Source organism: Osmerus eperlanus, chromosome 7, assembly GCF_963692335.1.
Source record: "Osmerus eperlanus chromosome 7, fOsmEpe2.1, whole genome shotgun sequence".
NCBI classification, from domain to species: Eukaryota; Metazoa; Chordata; class Actinopteri; order Osmeriformes; family Osmeridae; genus Osmerus; species Osmerus eperlanus.
In genome coordinates this window covers 11,077,460-11,093,498 of record NC_085024.1, presented here as the reverse complement: position 1 = coordinate 11,093,498, position 16,039 = coordinate 11,077,460, and the positions used below count along the sequence as shown (strand labels likewise).

The 16,039-nt window shown below is 40.7% G+C and overlaps 1 protein-coding gene across 2 annotated transcripts; it reads left to right on the top strand.

Moving 5' to 3' along the window:
* The first annotated feature begins 2,388 nt into the window (after positions 1–2,388).
* Positions 2,389–15,626, top strand: LOC134023026 (myosin heavy chain, fast skeletal muscle-like). 2 transcript variants are annotated; one of them, XM_062464832.1, is made up of 40 exons: positions 2,389–2,409; positions 2,679–2,897; positions 3,046–3,189; positions 3,309–3,465; positions 3,575–3,602; positions 3,763–3,877; positions 4,464–4,556; positions 4,652–4,715; positions 4,831–4,929; positions 5,056–5,159; positions 5,235–5,373; positions 5,478–5,596; positions 5,776–5,925; positions 6,132–6,302; positions 6,428–6,731; positions 6,877–6,941; positions 7,073–7,160; positions 7,305–7,422; positions 7,839–7,962; positions 8,290–8,426; positions 8,691–8,946; positions 9,035–9,277; positions 9,366–9,542; positions 9,732–9,877; positions 10,266–10,356; positions 10,516–10,905; positions 11,106–11,232; positions 11,359–11,477; positions 11,587–11,783; positions 11,929–12,112; positions 12,202–12,367; positions 12,765–12,889; positions 12,989–13,297; positions 13,601–13,804; positions 13,908–14,033; positions 14,447–14,617; positions 14,762–14,866; positions 14,976–15,071; positions 15,241–15,372; positions 15,503–15,626. In XM_062464832.1, the coding sequence occupies exons 2-40, from the start codon at positions 2,691–2,693 to the stop codon at positions 15,518–15,520; spliced, it is 5,808 nt and encodes a 1,935-aa protein (XP_062320816.1). In that variant the 5' UTR covers positions 2,389–2,409; positions 2,679–2,690; the 3' UTR covers positions 15,521–15,626. The 2 variants fall into 2 exon arrangements, with proteins under 2 accessions (XP_062320816.1, XP_062320815.1); XM_062464831.1 differs by lacking the exons at positions 15,241–15,372; positions 15,503–15,626 and having other exon boundaries at positions 2,391–2,409; positions 14,762–15,059.
* The last annotated feature ends 413 nt before the right edge of the window (positions 15,627–16,039 follow it).

Genomic DNA, 16,039 nt, shown 5'->3' with positions numbered 1-16,039 from the left:
CATTGATACCATGCTGGCAAGTGGCCGGTCAGATAAATAGCCCTGAAGGTCTGCCAAGTCAAAACCTTCTCTGGCCTTCCATAGGAGGCATATCAAAGCCATTTATTGGCCTGACATTGCATTTGACACCTCGAATCTCAAATTGGACTTAAACTTAGGGGATATGACATGTATGTTGGTCCAAGCTACCAGCGCTACTTGAGCTACCAAAGTAATTGCTTATGTGTCGTTTTACGTTTACTGGGGTTTAAAATAAGATCTTTCACATACCATTGGACAATGTTGCATGGTCATGCAAGAATCATGCAAAACTGCTCAATTAATCACCCCACTGCAATAATACATTTTGAGTTGGTTAGCCCTTACTTGAATCACTTTTTGTTAAGTGGTTGTAATCGTTTCACCATTTTTACAACCTTTCCATGTCAAATATGTGCTAGTTGTAATCAAGCCAGACATGCAGCACAGATGGTTGGTCTCAGCCTCAGTTAATGTCATCAAAGCTTTGGGAGGAAGTTCATTCATTTCCAACCAGAGAAACCTGGAATACAGGCATGACATCTTTACATGTTGTCTCCTTATAACTGGATTTATAGTAAGCCTACTGTAAATGTCTATGGCTTGCTAAATCAGTAGATCATGTCATTTGATCATTTATTATCCAAAAGAAATAGGTGTTAGATTTCAGTAGACTGAAGAAGATTAATGAAAGTTAACCAGACTGGACACATTTCAAAGTCATTATTATAAAATCCATACAGTTCACTCATGTATGTGGGTAACCAGACATTTTATCTCTATACTCTTCACGCTGGATTTGAAATAATACACCCATTGTTCCCTGTCAAATAAAAACACGTTTTTTCCTTTTCTGGAGAACCTATAAAAAGTATTTCTATGATATAGAATGAAACAGGACACAAATTAAGCAAATTGGTCAAAAGGTGTGCAAACTGCATGCTGTAAAACAAAAAAATTAAATTATAAATATGGATTGCCAATGATCCAGCTGGATCTAGTACTGTACTCATTACAGCCTTTAATGTTTACTGTACTTAAGAGAAATCCAGCTATAAAAAAAAAAATCAACTCCAAGAAAACTGAACATAATGCGTAATATATTCAGAAATGTCCTATATTATGCAATAGAGACAGAGTGAAGGAGGGAAAGCAAGGGACGGGGTAAGAGTCAAACTGTAGACTCTTGTCTCTAATCCATTTCCTTTAGGAGAGTAGTCCACAATTAGCTTCTGCTTGCTAATCACTCTCCACTAGATATAAGGAGTCCCACAGAGCAGCATCCACGGACAGACAACTTCCACCTGTGGGGTAAGATACTTGTTATTTTCACATCCTTTTTATTGAGATCAGGCACATAGATAAAACTCATAACGCTTGTTACGTAATATAGGTTTGCCTTGCCCATATCCAAGAAAAATGAGTCAACTATTGTGGACAAACATGTAAGATTGAGTTTTGAATGTAAAGACAGACAATGTGATACAATACGTTTTTGTCTCATAACTGAAATACTATTTTGGGATGACAAACTTTTGTTTACTATAAGATATTGGATGTTGAAAACTATGTTTTTGTTCTTGAACAACATTTAACATTTACAGTGAATCATGTTTGTTGTGTAGCAGGGATTTTACATTTTACATTTACATTTTTAGTCATTTAGCAGACGCTCTTATCCAGAGCGACTTACAGTAAGTACAGGGACATACCCCCCGAGGCAAGTAGGGTGAAGTGCCTTGCCCAAGGACACAACGTCATTTTGGCATGGCCGGGAATCGAACTGGCAACCTTCTGATTACTAGCCCGCTTCCCTAACCGCTCAGCCACCTGACTCCCCGATGCACAGATTCATTTTCCATTAATGGGTATTGGCCACACAAAAAATAATGTTTATATCTGCTGACTACTTTAAAATGGCCGATTACTTGCGACCAATTGTGATGTTTGAAAAGGCACCATCATATTTCTACAATAGGCTATGTTTTTTTTTTTCATTCACGTGTCAGTGTCCATCAAATGTGTATACCATATCAAATTTGTGGTCATTTGTCCTATGTCTGAATGGGGTATACATTTTAGGCCTCATCAGAAGGACAATGTTTATAAAATGTTCTGACTTTGTAGAAATGTAAAGTCAAAATATCGGCATCGGTCAATTTTGTTATCTGAATATCGGCTTACAGTGTTGGCCAATCATTTATATGATGACATCATGTATATCCTTACTATGTAACACTCAAATGTGATGGGAGGTATAGCAATGACATGTAAATATTGTATATGTTGTTCTGGTTGTTTTATTTCTGGATAAATTACTCCAAAAACTCAAAACAAACATATTTTACAGCACCAACTAAGAGTCAATTTCATCTGGGAGGGGAAAAACAGGTGAGACATAGTTTGATGCTTCATATGAGTGTATACAGCTCAAAGCTAAAGCACCATCAGTATATCTACTATTGTATGATTTTTTAAAGATTTAATCTACACCTTTTGTAGGCTTCTGAGGCCTACTTACTTTACAGTAATATACAGTAAATGCACTCATCATTTATACTTGCAGGCCCACAGGATAATTATGAATTAATTAGAAAGGGAACATAATTTAAATCAAAAGAAGGAATAGATTTTGTAACAGTGATATCTTTTTTCCCCAGTGAGTCGGCACCATGAGTACGGACGCGGAGATGGCCCAATATGGCAAGGCTGCCATTTACCTTCGTAAATCTGAGAGGGAGAGGCTTGAGGCCCAGGCTGCACCATTTGATTCTAAGAATGCCTGCTATGTGCCTGATGTCAAGGAGTTGTACCTCAAGGGTCTGGTTGTTAAGAGAGATGGCGGGAAGTGTGATGTGAAAGTCCTTATCACTGAGGAGGTAAGAGGATACTTAGCATGGAATGAAATGGAACTGACACATTTAAGCTGTTTAAAAAAATATGAAATATGATTTTAATTAACTTGAAAAATGTATACATTATTCAATTAGTGTAGGCTTCATGCATGTAATTGATATCATCTTTCAGGTTAAAACTTTCAAAGAAGAGGAAATCTTGCAGATGAACCCTCCTAAATATGATAAGATTGAGGACATGGCCATGATGACATACCTCAGTGAAGCTACTGTCCTGTATAACCTCAAAGAGCGTTATGCCGCATGGATGATTTACGTAAGAAAACTACACAGACGTATAGCGTGAGCCACCTTAAGGAAGCAAATTACACCCTCAGAAAAAGTAGACTTGAACTCTAATAGAAATATTTCCCTTTACTCTCTGCTCATATGCAGACCTACTCTGGGCTATTCTGTGCCACGGTGAACCCCTACAAGTGGCTCCCTGTATATGACATGGATGTGGTCAACGCCTACAGAGGGAAGAAGCGTATGGAGGCTCCACCCCACATCTTCTCCGTCTCTGACAACGCCTATCAGTTCATGTTGACTGGTATGGACGCTCACTGATGGATGTCTGAATTCATAAATAGATGGACGAATATATTCTTAGTTGCTTCTCCTACCACTTCTGACTCATTTATTTGTCAATTTACTTTCAGATAAGGAGAACCAGTCAGTCCTAATCACGTAAGCTTAAGACTTTAACTGAGTGTATATTTTATGTATATACTATATATATACTTATATGTATATATGAAAATGGTTGTGATTAATGACTTAAGAAGCTTGACAATACTTATTGTAGTTCATGCACACTAATTTTTATTTTGATCATCTAATAAACTAGTGGAGAATCCGGTGCTGGAAAGACTGTAAACACCAAACGTGTCATCCAGTACTTTGCCACAATTGCTGTTTCTGGAGGTGAGAAGAAGAAGGAACCAGTACCCGGCAAAATGCAGGTATGACCTTATATACACCATATAAAGTGCATGCCATCAATTGTTGACCCATCATTGTTTTCAGCCCCCCAAAAAAGTATTTCCATGGTACAGTTCAAGTGCGTATGTTTCATTTGACATGAAAACTGTAAATATATCCTCCCATTTTTTATTAAGAAAATTATAGTCACTGGCTGCATCATCAGTTATAAAAAAAATCTGTCCCCCCACATTTGAAACAAACATACTTCCTTCGTATACGGTAGTTAAAATATAGTTTATATCTTCAAAATATGTTGTCATTCTTGACAGCAGTCCTGTCGTAGTTTTACATACAGCATATCATTAATAAGACTGTTAGTATGTTACTTATATAGCAACTTAAGAGGTTAAGGATTTATGACATTTGCACTTTAAGTGGGGGGTACTGTGTTAACTCTGACCAAACATATTAAACTAAAGGTGTTCAAAGATAATATAGAAACAGGGTTAGACCTAGTCTAGGGGAAGCGTTCCAGGAGTGAATGATTAAAGACGAAGTGACGAGAGAATTATTTTGGAATATTGGTGATAAGTCTAAATGACCAACTGGTTTGTCTCCCCTCAGGGTTCCCTTGAGGATCAGATCATTGCAGCTAACCCTCTACTGGAGTCCTACGGTAATGCCAAGACAGTGAGGAATGACAACTCATCCCGCTTTGTAAGTTTGGAGGGAAAATATTTATTTTCACATTTTACATTAACTTAGAAATCAATAAGATAGGTTGAAAAAGCCCTCTCTATGCACTCTTTCAGGGTAAATTCATTAGGATTCACTTCCACATGAATGGAAAACTGGCAAGTGCTGACATTGAGACCTGTAAGTAGGTTTGGATTATTTCCCAGTTGATCCTTTAAATAAATGTTGATGGCCATTTACTTGAGATTTAAATTGTTCAAATCTTTCTTTATCCTTTCAACCATGTCTCTCACAGACCTGCTGGAGAAGTCCAGAGTAAGTTTCCAGCTGCCTGATGAGAGAGGCTATCACATCTTCTACCAGATGATGACCAACCACAAACCTGAGCTTGTTGGTGAGGCATTGCAGAGATTATGTTCTGAATGGCATTTACTCCTTTGTCCACTCATTGAGGGTTCAGCCTTTTACATAAAATGTACACATGCCTTGGGTGATAATAATTGTAGTTTTGTCTCCACAGAAATGTCGCTTATCACCACCAACCCCTATGACTACCCCATGATCAGCCAGGGTCAGATCACTGTGGCCAGTATTGATGACACAGTCGAGCTTGATGCCACAGATGTAAGTCACTAAAAGGGTTGAACTTGAAAATTATAATGTATTGGTGGTTTAATGTAAACTTTTTTGCCCCTCCAGGATGCTATTGACATCTTGGGCTTCACCGGTGAAGAGAAGATGAGCATCTACAAGTTTACCGGTGCTGTCATGCACCATGGAAACATGCACTTCAAGCAGAAGCAGCGTGAGGAGCAGGCTGAGCCAGATGGCACAGAGGGTAAGCCAAATTGTTTGTATCGATGTTCTAAAGAACATTCATTTAATTATATTCCTGTGATAAACATTGCACTCTGATGCACATTGCTCCTTTTTCTCCCCCAGTGGCTGATAAAATCGGCTACCTTCTGGGTCTGAACTCAGCTGAAATGCTGAAAGCCCTGTGCTACCCCAGAGTGAAGGTCGGCAATGAGTATGTGACCAAGGGTCAGACAGTGCCTCAGGTAAGGCTTTAAAAAGCATCAGAGCTATTTTTGTAAATGACATGCTGTTAAGAAATAAAGTTTGATTGTAATATTCATTTTAGCATAGTGTTTTCAATTATTACGTGTAAAAAACAATTCATAAAATGAAATCAATGTTTAAGTGGAACCAACATTTTGTATTATGTAATGTTACACAGGTGAACAATTCAGTGAGTGCTCTGGCCAAGTCCATCTATGAGAGGATGTTCTTGTGGATGGTCGTCCGCATCAATCAGATGTTGGACACCAAGCAGCCAAGGAACTACTACATCGGTGTGCTTGACATTGCTGGTTTTGAGATCTTTGACGTGAGTTTGAAATTGGTCATTATGGCAATATTTGAAAGATTATTAGAAATAATTTCAAAATTGGTTTCTTTCGTGTGTCATTAAACTATACAGATAGTATCTACTCTATTTTAATGATTTGATTTAGAGGTTCAGATAAAGTAAGAAATACATACAGTATGGTGGGATCGCTCAATAAAGTTCTGCCAAACTTTGCAAATCTACAGTACAACAGCATGGAGCAGCTGTGCATCAACTTCACCAATGAGAAACTGCAACAGTTCTTCAACCACACCATGTTCGTCCTGGAGCAAGAGGAGTACAAGAAGGAGGGCATTGTCTGGGCTTTCATTGACTTTGGCATGGACTTGGCTGCCTGCATTGAGCTTATTGAGAAGGTGAGGTGTCTGTAAAAACTGTGGATGTTTCATACCTGCCAAGGATACAAGGTTGTTCACACATGTTTCGGCTCATTCTTCTTATACACAGTATATTTGACTGATCACTTTATATTTCTACACAGCCAATGGGCATTTTCTCCATCCTTGAAGAGGAGTGCATGTTCCCCAAGGCTTCAGACACTTCCTTCAAGAACAAGCTGTATGACCAACATCTTGGAAAGACTAAGGCATTTGAGAAGCCTAAACCAGCAAAGGGCAAGGCCGAGGCCCACTTCTCCCTGGTCCACTATGCTGGTACAGTGGACTACAATATCACTGGCTGGCTGGACAAGAACAAGGACCCCCTGAACGACTCTGTGCTTCAGCTGTATGGAAAGTCCTCAACCAAACTGTTGGCCGCGCTCTATGTTGCTGCTCCACCTGAGGGTTAGTATGGTTGAATTAGATTACAAACACACAGGTTTATACATTGAACATATTAACATGATTTGTTAATAAATTAACAGTATCGTTCAAGCAACAAGACAATTTCATTTATCATGCTGTCTAACTCCTGACACTCCTATAACAGATACCACAAAGAAAGGAGGCAAGAAGAAGGGAGGTTCCATGCAGACTGTGTCCTCTCAGTTCAGAGTGAGTGAGGTTTTTAAAAATATATCATTTGCGAGAGTTTCATGTTGTGATTGTACTTTAATATTAGTAAGCATTTTAGCTTTATTATTAATATTATCTGAGAGTAACAATGCTTTATAACAACCTTACAGGAGAACTTGGGCAAGCTGATGACCAACTTGAGGAGCACCCACCCTCATTTTGTGCGTTGTCTGATCCCCAATGAGTCAAAGACTCCAGGTAAAACATATTGTTTTACGTATTATTTATCTTAAGTCATTACTACTTTAAACATAGAGTACATTCATTTGATTATTATTTCTACGATTATTTCTATGATTAAGTTCCACAAAGTAAAAAGCTGACCCTAAATGTTTCATCCAGGTCTCATGGAGAACTTCCTGGTTATCCACCAGCTGAGGTGTAATGGTGTGCTGGAGGGTATTAGGATTTGCACAAAGGGCTTCCCCAGCAGAATCCTCTATGCTGACTTCAAGCAGAGGTAATTGTTACGGTATTTGCAGGAATGACAGGGCAAATGCAGATTCGATGGTTCTTTTAATAACCCTCCAGGGAATTACAACAACGGAGGCACAAAACTCAGAATAACAAAAAACATCTGACACTAGATACGTCAGAAAAGTGTAACGCATAATAACCGACAACCAAGGAAAAGTAAAACCCAGGTTATATGCTTTACTAACGATAATCAGAAACAGGTGAAGAATAGAAACATAGGTGTGCGCAATGGCGCGTAATCGGCACTGGACAGCGCTGCCACTAGTACTCTGGTGAATCCGAGCGTCGACGTGGAGTCGCTGGTCCAGACGTAACAGTAATGTTACACACTAATGCAACAAAGATATGGGAGATAGATAACAACATATCAATTAATAAAACACATTTCTCCCTGTTCAGATACAAAGTATTGAATGCCGGTGTAATCCCCGAAGGCCAGTTCATGGATAACAAGAAGGCTTCTGAGAAGCTGCTTGGGTCAATTGATGTGAACCATGAGGAGTACAAGTTTGGACACACCAAGGTAACATACCATACACTATTGATGATGGGATACTGGCAACTCATGTTTGTGACCTACAGAGGCTATTAAATATCTCATTTACCTGGTAAACATTCAAAATGCAGTTGAAAGTTTTCAAGAACAATCCAACAATCTTAATAATATGAGACTAAAATATGACTACATATGAGAAAGGTATTGTATTATAAATCCTCAGCAAGTAATTTCATTGGCATTTATTTGATCCTAACATCATACAACACTTTGCTTTCTACTTAGATAGCAATATGTTAACACTGGAAGTGTTTATGTTGTTTATTTAAGTTTTGTTTTATACCTGTGTCTCAGGTGTTCTTCAAAGCTGGTCTGCTTGGTGTCCTTGAGGAGATGAGAGATGAGAAGCTTGCTACTCTGGTAACCATGACACAGGCTCTTGCCCGTGGATACGTGATGAGGAAGGAGTTTACCAAGATGATGGAGAGGAGGTGAGATGGAGATGATAACATGAAAAATATGGATTCAAGTGCATTCAAATCTTGTTTTTAGGGAGCGATACATTTTGTTTTACTATTAAGCTATTGTTAGAATAATGATGTAAACTTGTAATCTTGGAATGATGGCTATCATGGGCTTGATGGAATGATAGACTTTACATGTAGGAATGGGTTAGGGTTAGGGTAAAATTATGCAATTACATTGCATAATTTGTATCGCGCTAATCAATTACTGTGTCTATCTCTCATTATCAGAGAGTCTATCTACACCATCCAGTACAATGTCCGCTCATTCATGAATGTGAAACACTGGCCATGGATGAAGGTTTACTACAAAATCAAGCCTCTCCTGCAAAGTGCTGAGACAGAGAAGGAGCTGGCCAACATGAAAGAGGACTATGAGAAATGTAAAGTTAATCTTACCAAGGCTGAGGCTCGCAAGAAGGAGCTGGAGGAGAAAATGGTGTCCCTCATGCAGGAGAAGAATGACTTGGCTCTCCAAGTTGCATCTGTGAGTGAGCCACACACACACACACACACACACACACACACACACACACACCACATTCAAGTCTAATTAACCTCTGTTATTTTCTCAGGAATCAGAAGGTCTGAATGATGCTGAGGAGAGATGTGAGGGTCTGATCAAGAGCAAGATCCAGCTGGAGGCTAAACTCAAAGAGACAACAGAAAGACTGGAGGATGAAGAGGAGATCAATGCTGAGCTGACCGCCAAGAAGAGGAAGCTGGAGGATGAGTGCTCTGAGCTGAAGAAGGACATTGATGATCTGGAGCTTACCCTGGCCAAAGTGGAGAAGGAGAAACATGCCACAGAGAACAAGGTATCAACATCTCACCAATATCCAAGCAGTATTTTGTTCAAAAGCACCAAACAATTGTTTTCACTTGAACTAACTTTGTCTTGTGCAGGTTAAAAACCTGACTGAGGAGATGGCATCTCAAGATGAGAGTGTTGCCAAGCTGACCAAGGAGAAGAAAGCCCTGCAAGAGGCCCACCAGCAGACACTGGATGACCTGCAGGCCGAGGAGGACAAAGTCAACACTCTGACCAAGGCCAAGACCAAGCTGGAACAACAAGTTGATGATGTGAGTAAAGTTAACTTTTTGTGCACAATTTGGGGTTTTATCCAACTTTGCCTCTATTGGTATTGAATTTAATCTCATATAATAAATTAGTTTTAGGGATTCAGTAGGACAACTGACTAATATAACGTGTTAGGAATAAATAGCTGTTAACATCAAACTTAATTATGGGAAATGTGTTTTGTCCTCTAGCTTGAAGGTTCTCTGGAGCAAGAGAAGAAGCTCCGTATGGACCTGGAGAGAGGCAAGAGAAAGCTGGAGGGAGACCTGAAACTGGCCCAGGAGTCCATAATGGACCTGGAGAACGACAAGCAGCAGTCAGATGAAAAGATCAAGAAGTAAGTATTGTATAACCATTAGAGACATTCTTGACATCATATTGATTTCATTTACTCCAGCAATTCTTACATTGAATTTACACTTCAATATAATAATTTCGACCTCCAATGTTCAACCCCATCTACAGGTCATGCATTTTACATTTATTATTCATATTATTCACCTTGAAGTAATGCAATAATAAAGACCTATGAAACTGAGATTTGTTTCTAATTATACTAATCAGATAACTTATATATTACTTAATTGAATATCTTTATCATTAGGGATAACAAGGCTTTTGTTTTGACATACTTGACAGAAAAATTATGGATGTGCTTTACAATTTAAATTTCCACTCAATGACACAAAACCAAAAACTGACATGGATTAATGTGTGCACTAAAGGAAGGACTTTGAGACCAGCCAGCTCCTCAGCAAGGTTGAGGATGAGCAGTCTCTGAGTGCCCAGCTGCAGAAGAAGATCAAAGAGCTCCAGGTGCGCTGTAGTTGCTAAACAAGTAACATTTCCTGTTTTTGCCTTGATGATATTGGACTTGCTTGTGTTTAAAATCCACCTTGTCTATTTAGTCCTTTTCCTCTCGTATGTGGGCCAGAATTTTGAGACTTTGATGCTAAATGTTTTTTTCAACTGTAGGCTCGTATTGAAGAGCTGGAAGAGGAGATTGAGGCTGAGCGTGCTGCCAGGGCCAAGGTGGAGAAGCAGAGGGCCGATCTGTCCAGGGAACTTGAGGAGATCAGTGAGAGGCTGGAGGAGGCTGGAGGCGCCACATCTGCTCAGATTGAGATGAACAAGAAGCGAGAGGCTGAGTTCCAGAAGCTGAGACGTGACCTGGAGGAGTCCACCCTGCAGCATGAGTCCACAGCCTCAGCCCTGAGGAAGAAGCAGGCTGACAGTGTGGCAGAGCTGGGAGAGCAGATCGACAACCTGCAGCGCGTCAAACAGAAGCTGGAGAAAGAGAAGAGTGAATACAAGATGGAGATTGATGACCTTTCTTCTAACATGGAGGCAGTTGCTAAGGCTAAGGTCAGTGATACAAATAGACCTAAACAGAAGATAGAATATATGTAAAACTGTAACCAAGTAAGCAAAAGGTTTTAGAGTGGGTTACCAAGGTTTGTGGAAAGCCTTTTTATGTTCACCTTTTACTGATTCTAAATTCCCTCTTAAAGGCACGTTTTGTAATTCTAAATCTATGTGATTGAAACATGATGTTTGTTCCACAGGGCAATCTGGAGAAGATGTGCCGTACCCTTGAGGACCAGCTCAGTGAGATCAAGACCAAGAACGATGAGAATGTTCGCCAGGTCAATGACATCAGTGGACAGAGAGCCCGACTCCTCACTGAGAACGGTACGGGACATATTTGTTCAAAGGCCTACATGCAGAAATATGTTATACAAGGTGTATATTGAAAACAATCAAAACAAGTATAATAGAGAATCAGACTTAAGAAAGAGCTTCCTTAATTCCCCACAGGTGAGTTTGGTCGCCAGCTGGAGGAGAAGGAAGCCCTGGTGTCCCAGTTGACCAGAGGCAAGCAGGCCTACACCCAGCAGATTGAGGAGCTCAAGAGGCATGTTGAGGAGGAGGTCAAGGTAAAACAACTAAAGAAACCCTATGACAGTTTTACAGTACAGTGGTTTGCAAATACTCTTTTTTGGTCCCTTACTACTTCACCCACATCTTCAATTATTTTCCTCTCAGGCTAAGAACGCACTGGCCCATGGTGTCCAATCTGCCCGCCACGACTGTGACCTGCTGAGAGAGCAGTTTGAGGAGGAACAGGAGGCCAAGGCAGAGCTACAACGTGGCATGTCCAAGGCTAACTCTGAGGTGGCTCAGTGGAGAACCAAGTATGAAACTGATGCCATCCAGAGGACAGAGGAGCTGGAAGAGGCCAAGTAAGTTAAAAACATTTAATAGTATTCCCTAAGCTCGCAATACACAAAGTTGATAGTAATTCATAGTACCCCAATATAAAGTTACTGTCAACCACTCCAAGTTTGAACTCAGGACAGAACACCATTGTGATACTTGTGTCAACAGAAAGAAGCTGGCTCAGCGTCTCCAGGAAGCTGAGGAGACCATCGAGGCCACCAACTCCAAGTGTGCCTCTCTGGAGAAGACCAAGCAGAGGCTGCAGGGAGAGGTGGAGGACCTCATGATTGATGTTGAAAGAGCCAATGGCCTGGCTGCAAACCTGGATAAGAAGCAGAGAAACTTTGACAAGGTGAAAATTATTGTCCCAGGTCTAGGTGTTGATGTAATTGTAAGTGTGGAACATTGTTAAAGGCTACTTTTGTGTGTGCTTCCTCCTAGGTTCTTGCAGAGTGGAAGCAGAAGTATGAGGAGGGCCAGGCTGAGCTGGAGGGAGCTCAGAAGGAGGCTCGTTCTCTCAGCACAGAGCTCTTTAAGATGAAGAACTCCTATGAGGAGGCTCTTGACCAACTTGAGACTCTGAAGAGAGAAAACAAGAACTTGCAACGTGAGATAAATGTAGTGTGGGGTGTTTTGTATAATTTAAAAGAGAGAATTATTTCCTATTTCACCATCTCCGAACTACATGCTCTTATGGTTCTGGCCTTTGGCATTTATTTGGATTTTCACAACGTATGCTTCATGTTTTGGTTACCCGCAATGTTGGGGCTATCTCGTTGTTATGATCAGTGACCTATGCACTTTTGTAAAGCTCTCTCTTGGAAGTCGCTTTGGATAAAAGCGTCTGCTAAATGAAGAAATGTAAATGTAATGTAAATCTCATTATACCGGGGTTAGTTGATTTACAGAACCATCAACTGGGGGAAAACAGTTTCCTGTTGAACTCGTGTTGGATCCAGTTGACTAAGCTTGCTAATTTAACAAGCTTCTGTTTCAAACCACAGAGGAGATCTCTGACCTGACCGAGCAGATCGGTGAGACTGGCAAAAGCATCCATGAGCTGGAGAAGGCCAGGAAGACAGTGGAGACAGAGAAGTCTGAGATCCAGACAGCTCTGGAGGAGGCTGAGGTACAAACTCCACAATATCCGTAATGAAGTGGAAATTATATACATTCTAAGGATTACCACAATTAAGAATTACATTTTCTAAAACATTCCTTTATTTAGGGAACACTGGAGCATGAAGAGTCCAAGATTCTGCGTGTGCAGCTGGAGCTGAACCAGATCAAGGGTGAGGTGGACAGAAAGCTGGCAGAGAAGGATGAGGAGATGGAGCAGATCAAGAGGAACAGCCAGAGAGTGCTGGACTCCATGCAGAGCACCCTGGACTCTGAGGTCCGCAGCAGGAATGATGCTCTGAGAATCAAGAAGAAGATGGAGGGAGACCTGAATGAGATGGAGATCCAGCTGAGCCATGCTAACCGCCAGGCTGCTGAGTCCCAGAAGCAGCTGAGGAATGTTCAGGGGCAGCTCAAGGTACTGTGAATGTTGACCATAGTGATGAGTAGACTGCCGTGAACTACATTAATACTTACTTCAGACCATTACCGCAGATCTAGACTCAAAATGGGGGCTCAAATATCCATCTCAGATCATATTTGTTTTGTTTTGGAAAACATGGGTGCATGTATATATAAGGGAAATTCATAATATCATCCTTACAAAAAACAGTACACCTTCCAGTACAAACAGTACTGCTGAAGCAGTAGAGGACGGTTTAAGAAATACTGTGCACAGCAGCATTTTCTCATTCCTCTCTACACTCTGTGGTGTTTCTAGGATGCCCAGTTGCACCTGGATGATGCCGTCCGGGCCGCAGACGACATGAAGGAACAGGCTGCCATGGTGGAACGTAGAAATGGTCTGATGGTGGCTGAGATTGAAGAGCTGAGAGTGGGTCTGGAGCAGACAGAGAGAGGCCGCAAAGTGGCCGAGCAGGAGCTGGTGGACGCCAGCGAGAGAGTGGGACTTCTGCATTCCCAGGTGTGGACAGCACACACAAACACACATACACATAAACACATTGTTACATAACATTCACAGCAAAGGTTTTGCTTTGCTAATATCCACGTGTACTCTCTTCCAGAACACCAGCCTGTTGAACACCAAGAAGAAGCTTGAGACTGACCTGGTTCAGGTGCAGGGAGAGGTGGACGACATTGTCCAGGAGGCCAGAAATGCTGAGGAGAAGGCCAAGAAGGCCATCACTGATGTGTGTCTGGCTAACTAAGTATCACAGTACAGTCACTATTAAGACACTACTTTACTTACACCATCATTAAGGCCATATCAAAGCAATATGGAACCACCATATAATCATACAGTAGCCTACCCCTATGGTAGCATACTTTCCACCTTGTGGCCATGTTCTAGTGATTGTGTTCATAATTCTAGTGTCGACCCCCACTGATCCATCTAAGTAGAATGCAGAAACGTGTTAGATGGTGCTGATTCTTACGCAGTTCAGTTCTCACAGGGCTTTGTTTGTTGGGTCATTCCACCAGTATATGGTCTAGATAATATAATTCTGTACTGTAAAATCATTTTTGTTCATGTAACTCGGTACAATATACTATGTGTATGTACAGTTCCTCAGTTCAACCAAGCTGTATTCTGTTGTTGCAGGCGGCCATGATGGCAGAAGAGCTGAAGAAGGAGCAGGACACCAGCTCTCACCTTGAGAGGATGAAGAAGAATCTTGAAGTGACAGTCAAGGACCTGCAGCACCGTCTGGATGAAGCAGAGAACCTAGCCATGAAGGGTGGCAAGAAGCAGCTCCAGAAACTGGAGTCCAGAGTAAGTTTGCAAACGTAAAATGATCCCTGTTGCCTTGAGAAAGGTCAAATATTCTAAGACATGTTTTCCCGGTATAATGCTGTTAATAAAGACCTTTTAGCATGGGAGTGATGGATTCACCATGCGCTCCTGTTCTCCACCCAGGTGCGTGAGCTGGAGACAGAGGTTGAGGCTGAACAGAGGAGAGGTGTAGATGCAGTCAAGGGAGTCCGCAAGTATGAGCGCAGAGTCAAAGAGCTGACATACCAGGTAATATAACAACACACTCAATACACTGAGCATATTTATAAAATCTGCATATTTAAAAAATCATCAGTGTGTGTAATTAGAAATAATTAAGATTTCCTCTCTGCGTCAGACTGAGGAGGATAAGAAGAATGTAACCAGACTTCAGGACCTGGTGGATAAGCTGCAGCTTAAAGTGAAGGCTTACAAGAGACAGGCTGAGGAAGCGGTAAGTCTAATAACTTATTTGAGCCTTGATTATGCAAAATAAAGCTTTCCTAGCTTTCGGTGTATATTTCTATGGCTTTACCAATGGTATTTTTCTTGTCTAAATGATCGCTGCAGTAAGCACATTTCCAAAGTTTTTAAGAAATCTTTTCAAAATGAATTTATCCCAGGAGGAGCAGTCCAACTCCCACATGTCCAAGTTCAGGAAGGTTCAGCATGAGCTGGAGGAGGCTGAAGAGCGTGCTGACATTGCTGAGTCTCAGGTCAACAAGCTCAGAACCAAGAGTCGTGACTCTGGAAAGGTAAAGATCTCCTGATGCCACACCAAGGGTTTAGACAAGAAACAAATGCATTACAATGTTTTGTCAGACCATTTGTCAAGTATAAAAATTCAATACAATAATTCCCTGTTTTTTAATTTCTTACAATCAGGCAAAAGAAGCGGAATAGACACTAACCCGAAGACCCTATGCCTAAACATTGCTATGTTTCATAAAATATGGTTTACTAGTGATATTTTGAGGTTTAAAAAAAATAAAAATAAACAATCTTAAAACGTCATGGCTTATGGATTTGTTGTAGGAGGTAGAAATGTTGTCTAATGTTGCACCACTTTTTACATGGAAATTAGTTTACACAGGTCAATAAAGCACATAAAAAATGTCTGCATCCAAATTAAGTTTGAAAACACATGGCCTGTGTAGCCTTTGAAATAAATTCTTCCATGTTGTTTCAGTAAAATATATTTGAAAAAGTGGGTCCTTTAGCGACTGCAAAGGATGCAAAATATACTGATAAAAGAATTCTAATCTAATTTTAATCATTTCGATGAAGAATAATCCAGGCCATTTTACCTTACTAGTACAGTGTCTGTGGTATGTATTAAGACTGTGACTCATTGCTGGTTCTAGTTATACCAGGGCCGGCCCTTTATTGGGCCTTAAGCAGAATTGATTTGGGGGCCCCTCC

Excerpts from the sequence above, each read along its gene's own strand:
- LOC134023026 (XM_062464832.1), top strand. The coding sequence starts at position 2,691 with ATGAGTACGGACGCGGAGATGGCCCAATATGGCAAGGCTGCCATTTAC. Across the intron at positions 6,732-6,876 it reads TGTTGCTGCTCCACCTGAGG|ATACCACAAAGAAAGGAGGC; the intron begins GTTAGTATGGTT and ends CTCCTATAACAG. Across the intron at positions 12,113-12,201 it reads AGCAGAGAAACTTTGACAAG|GTTCTTGCAGAGTGGAAGCA; the intron begins GTGAAAATTATT and ends GCTTCCTCCTAG.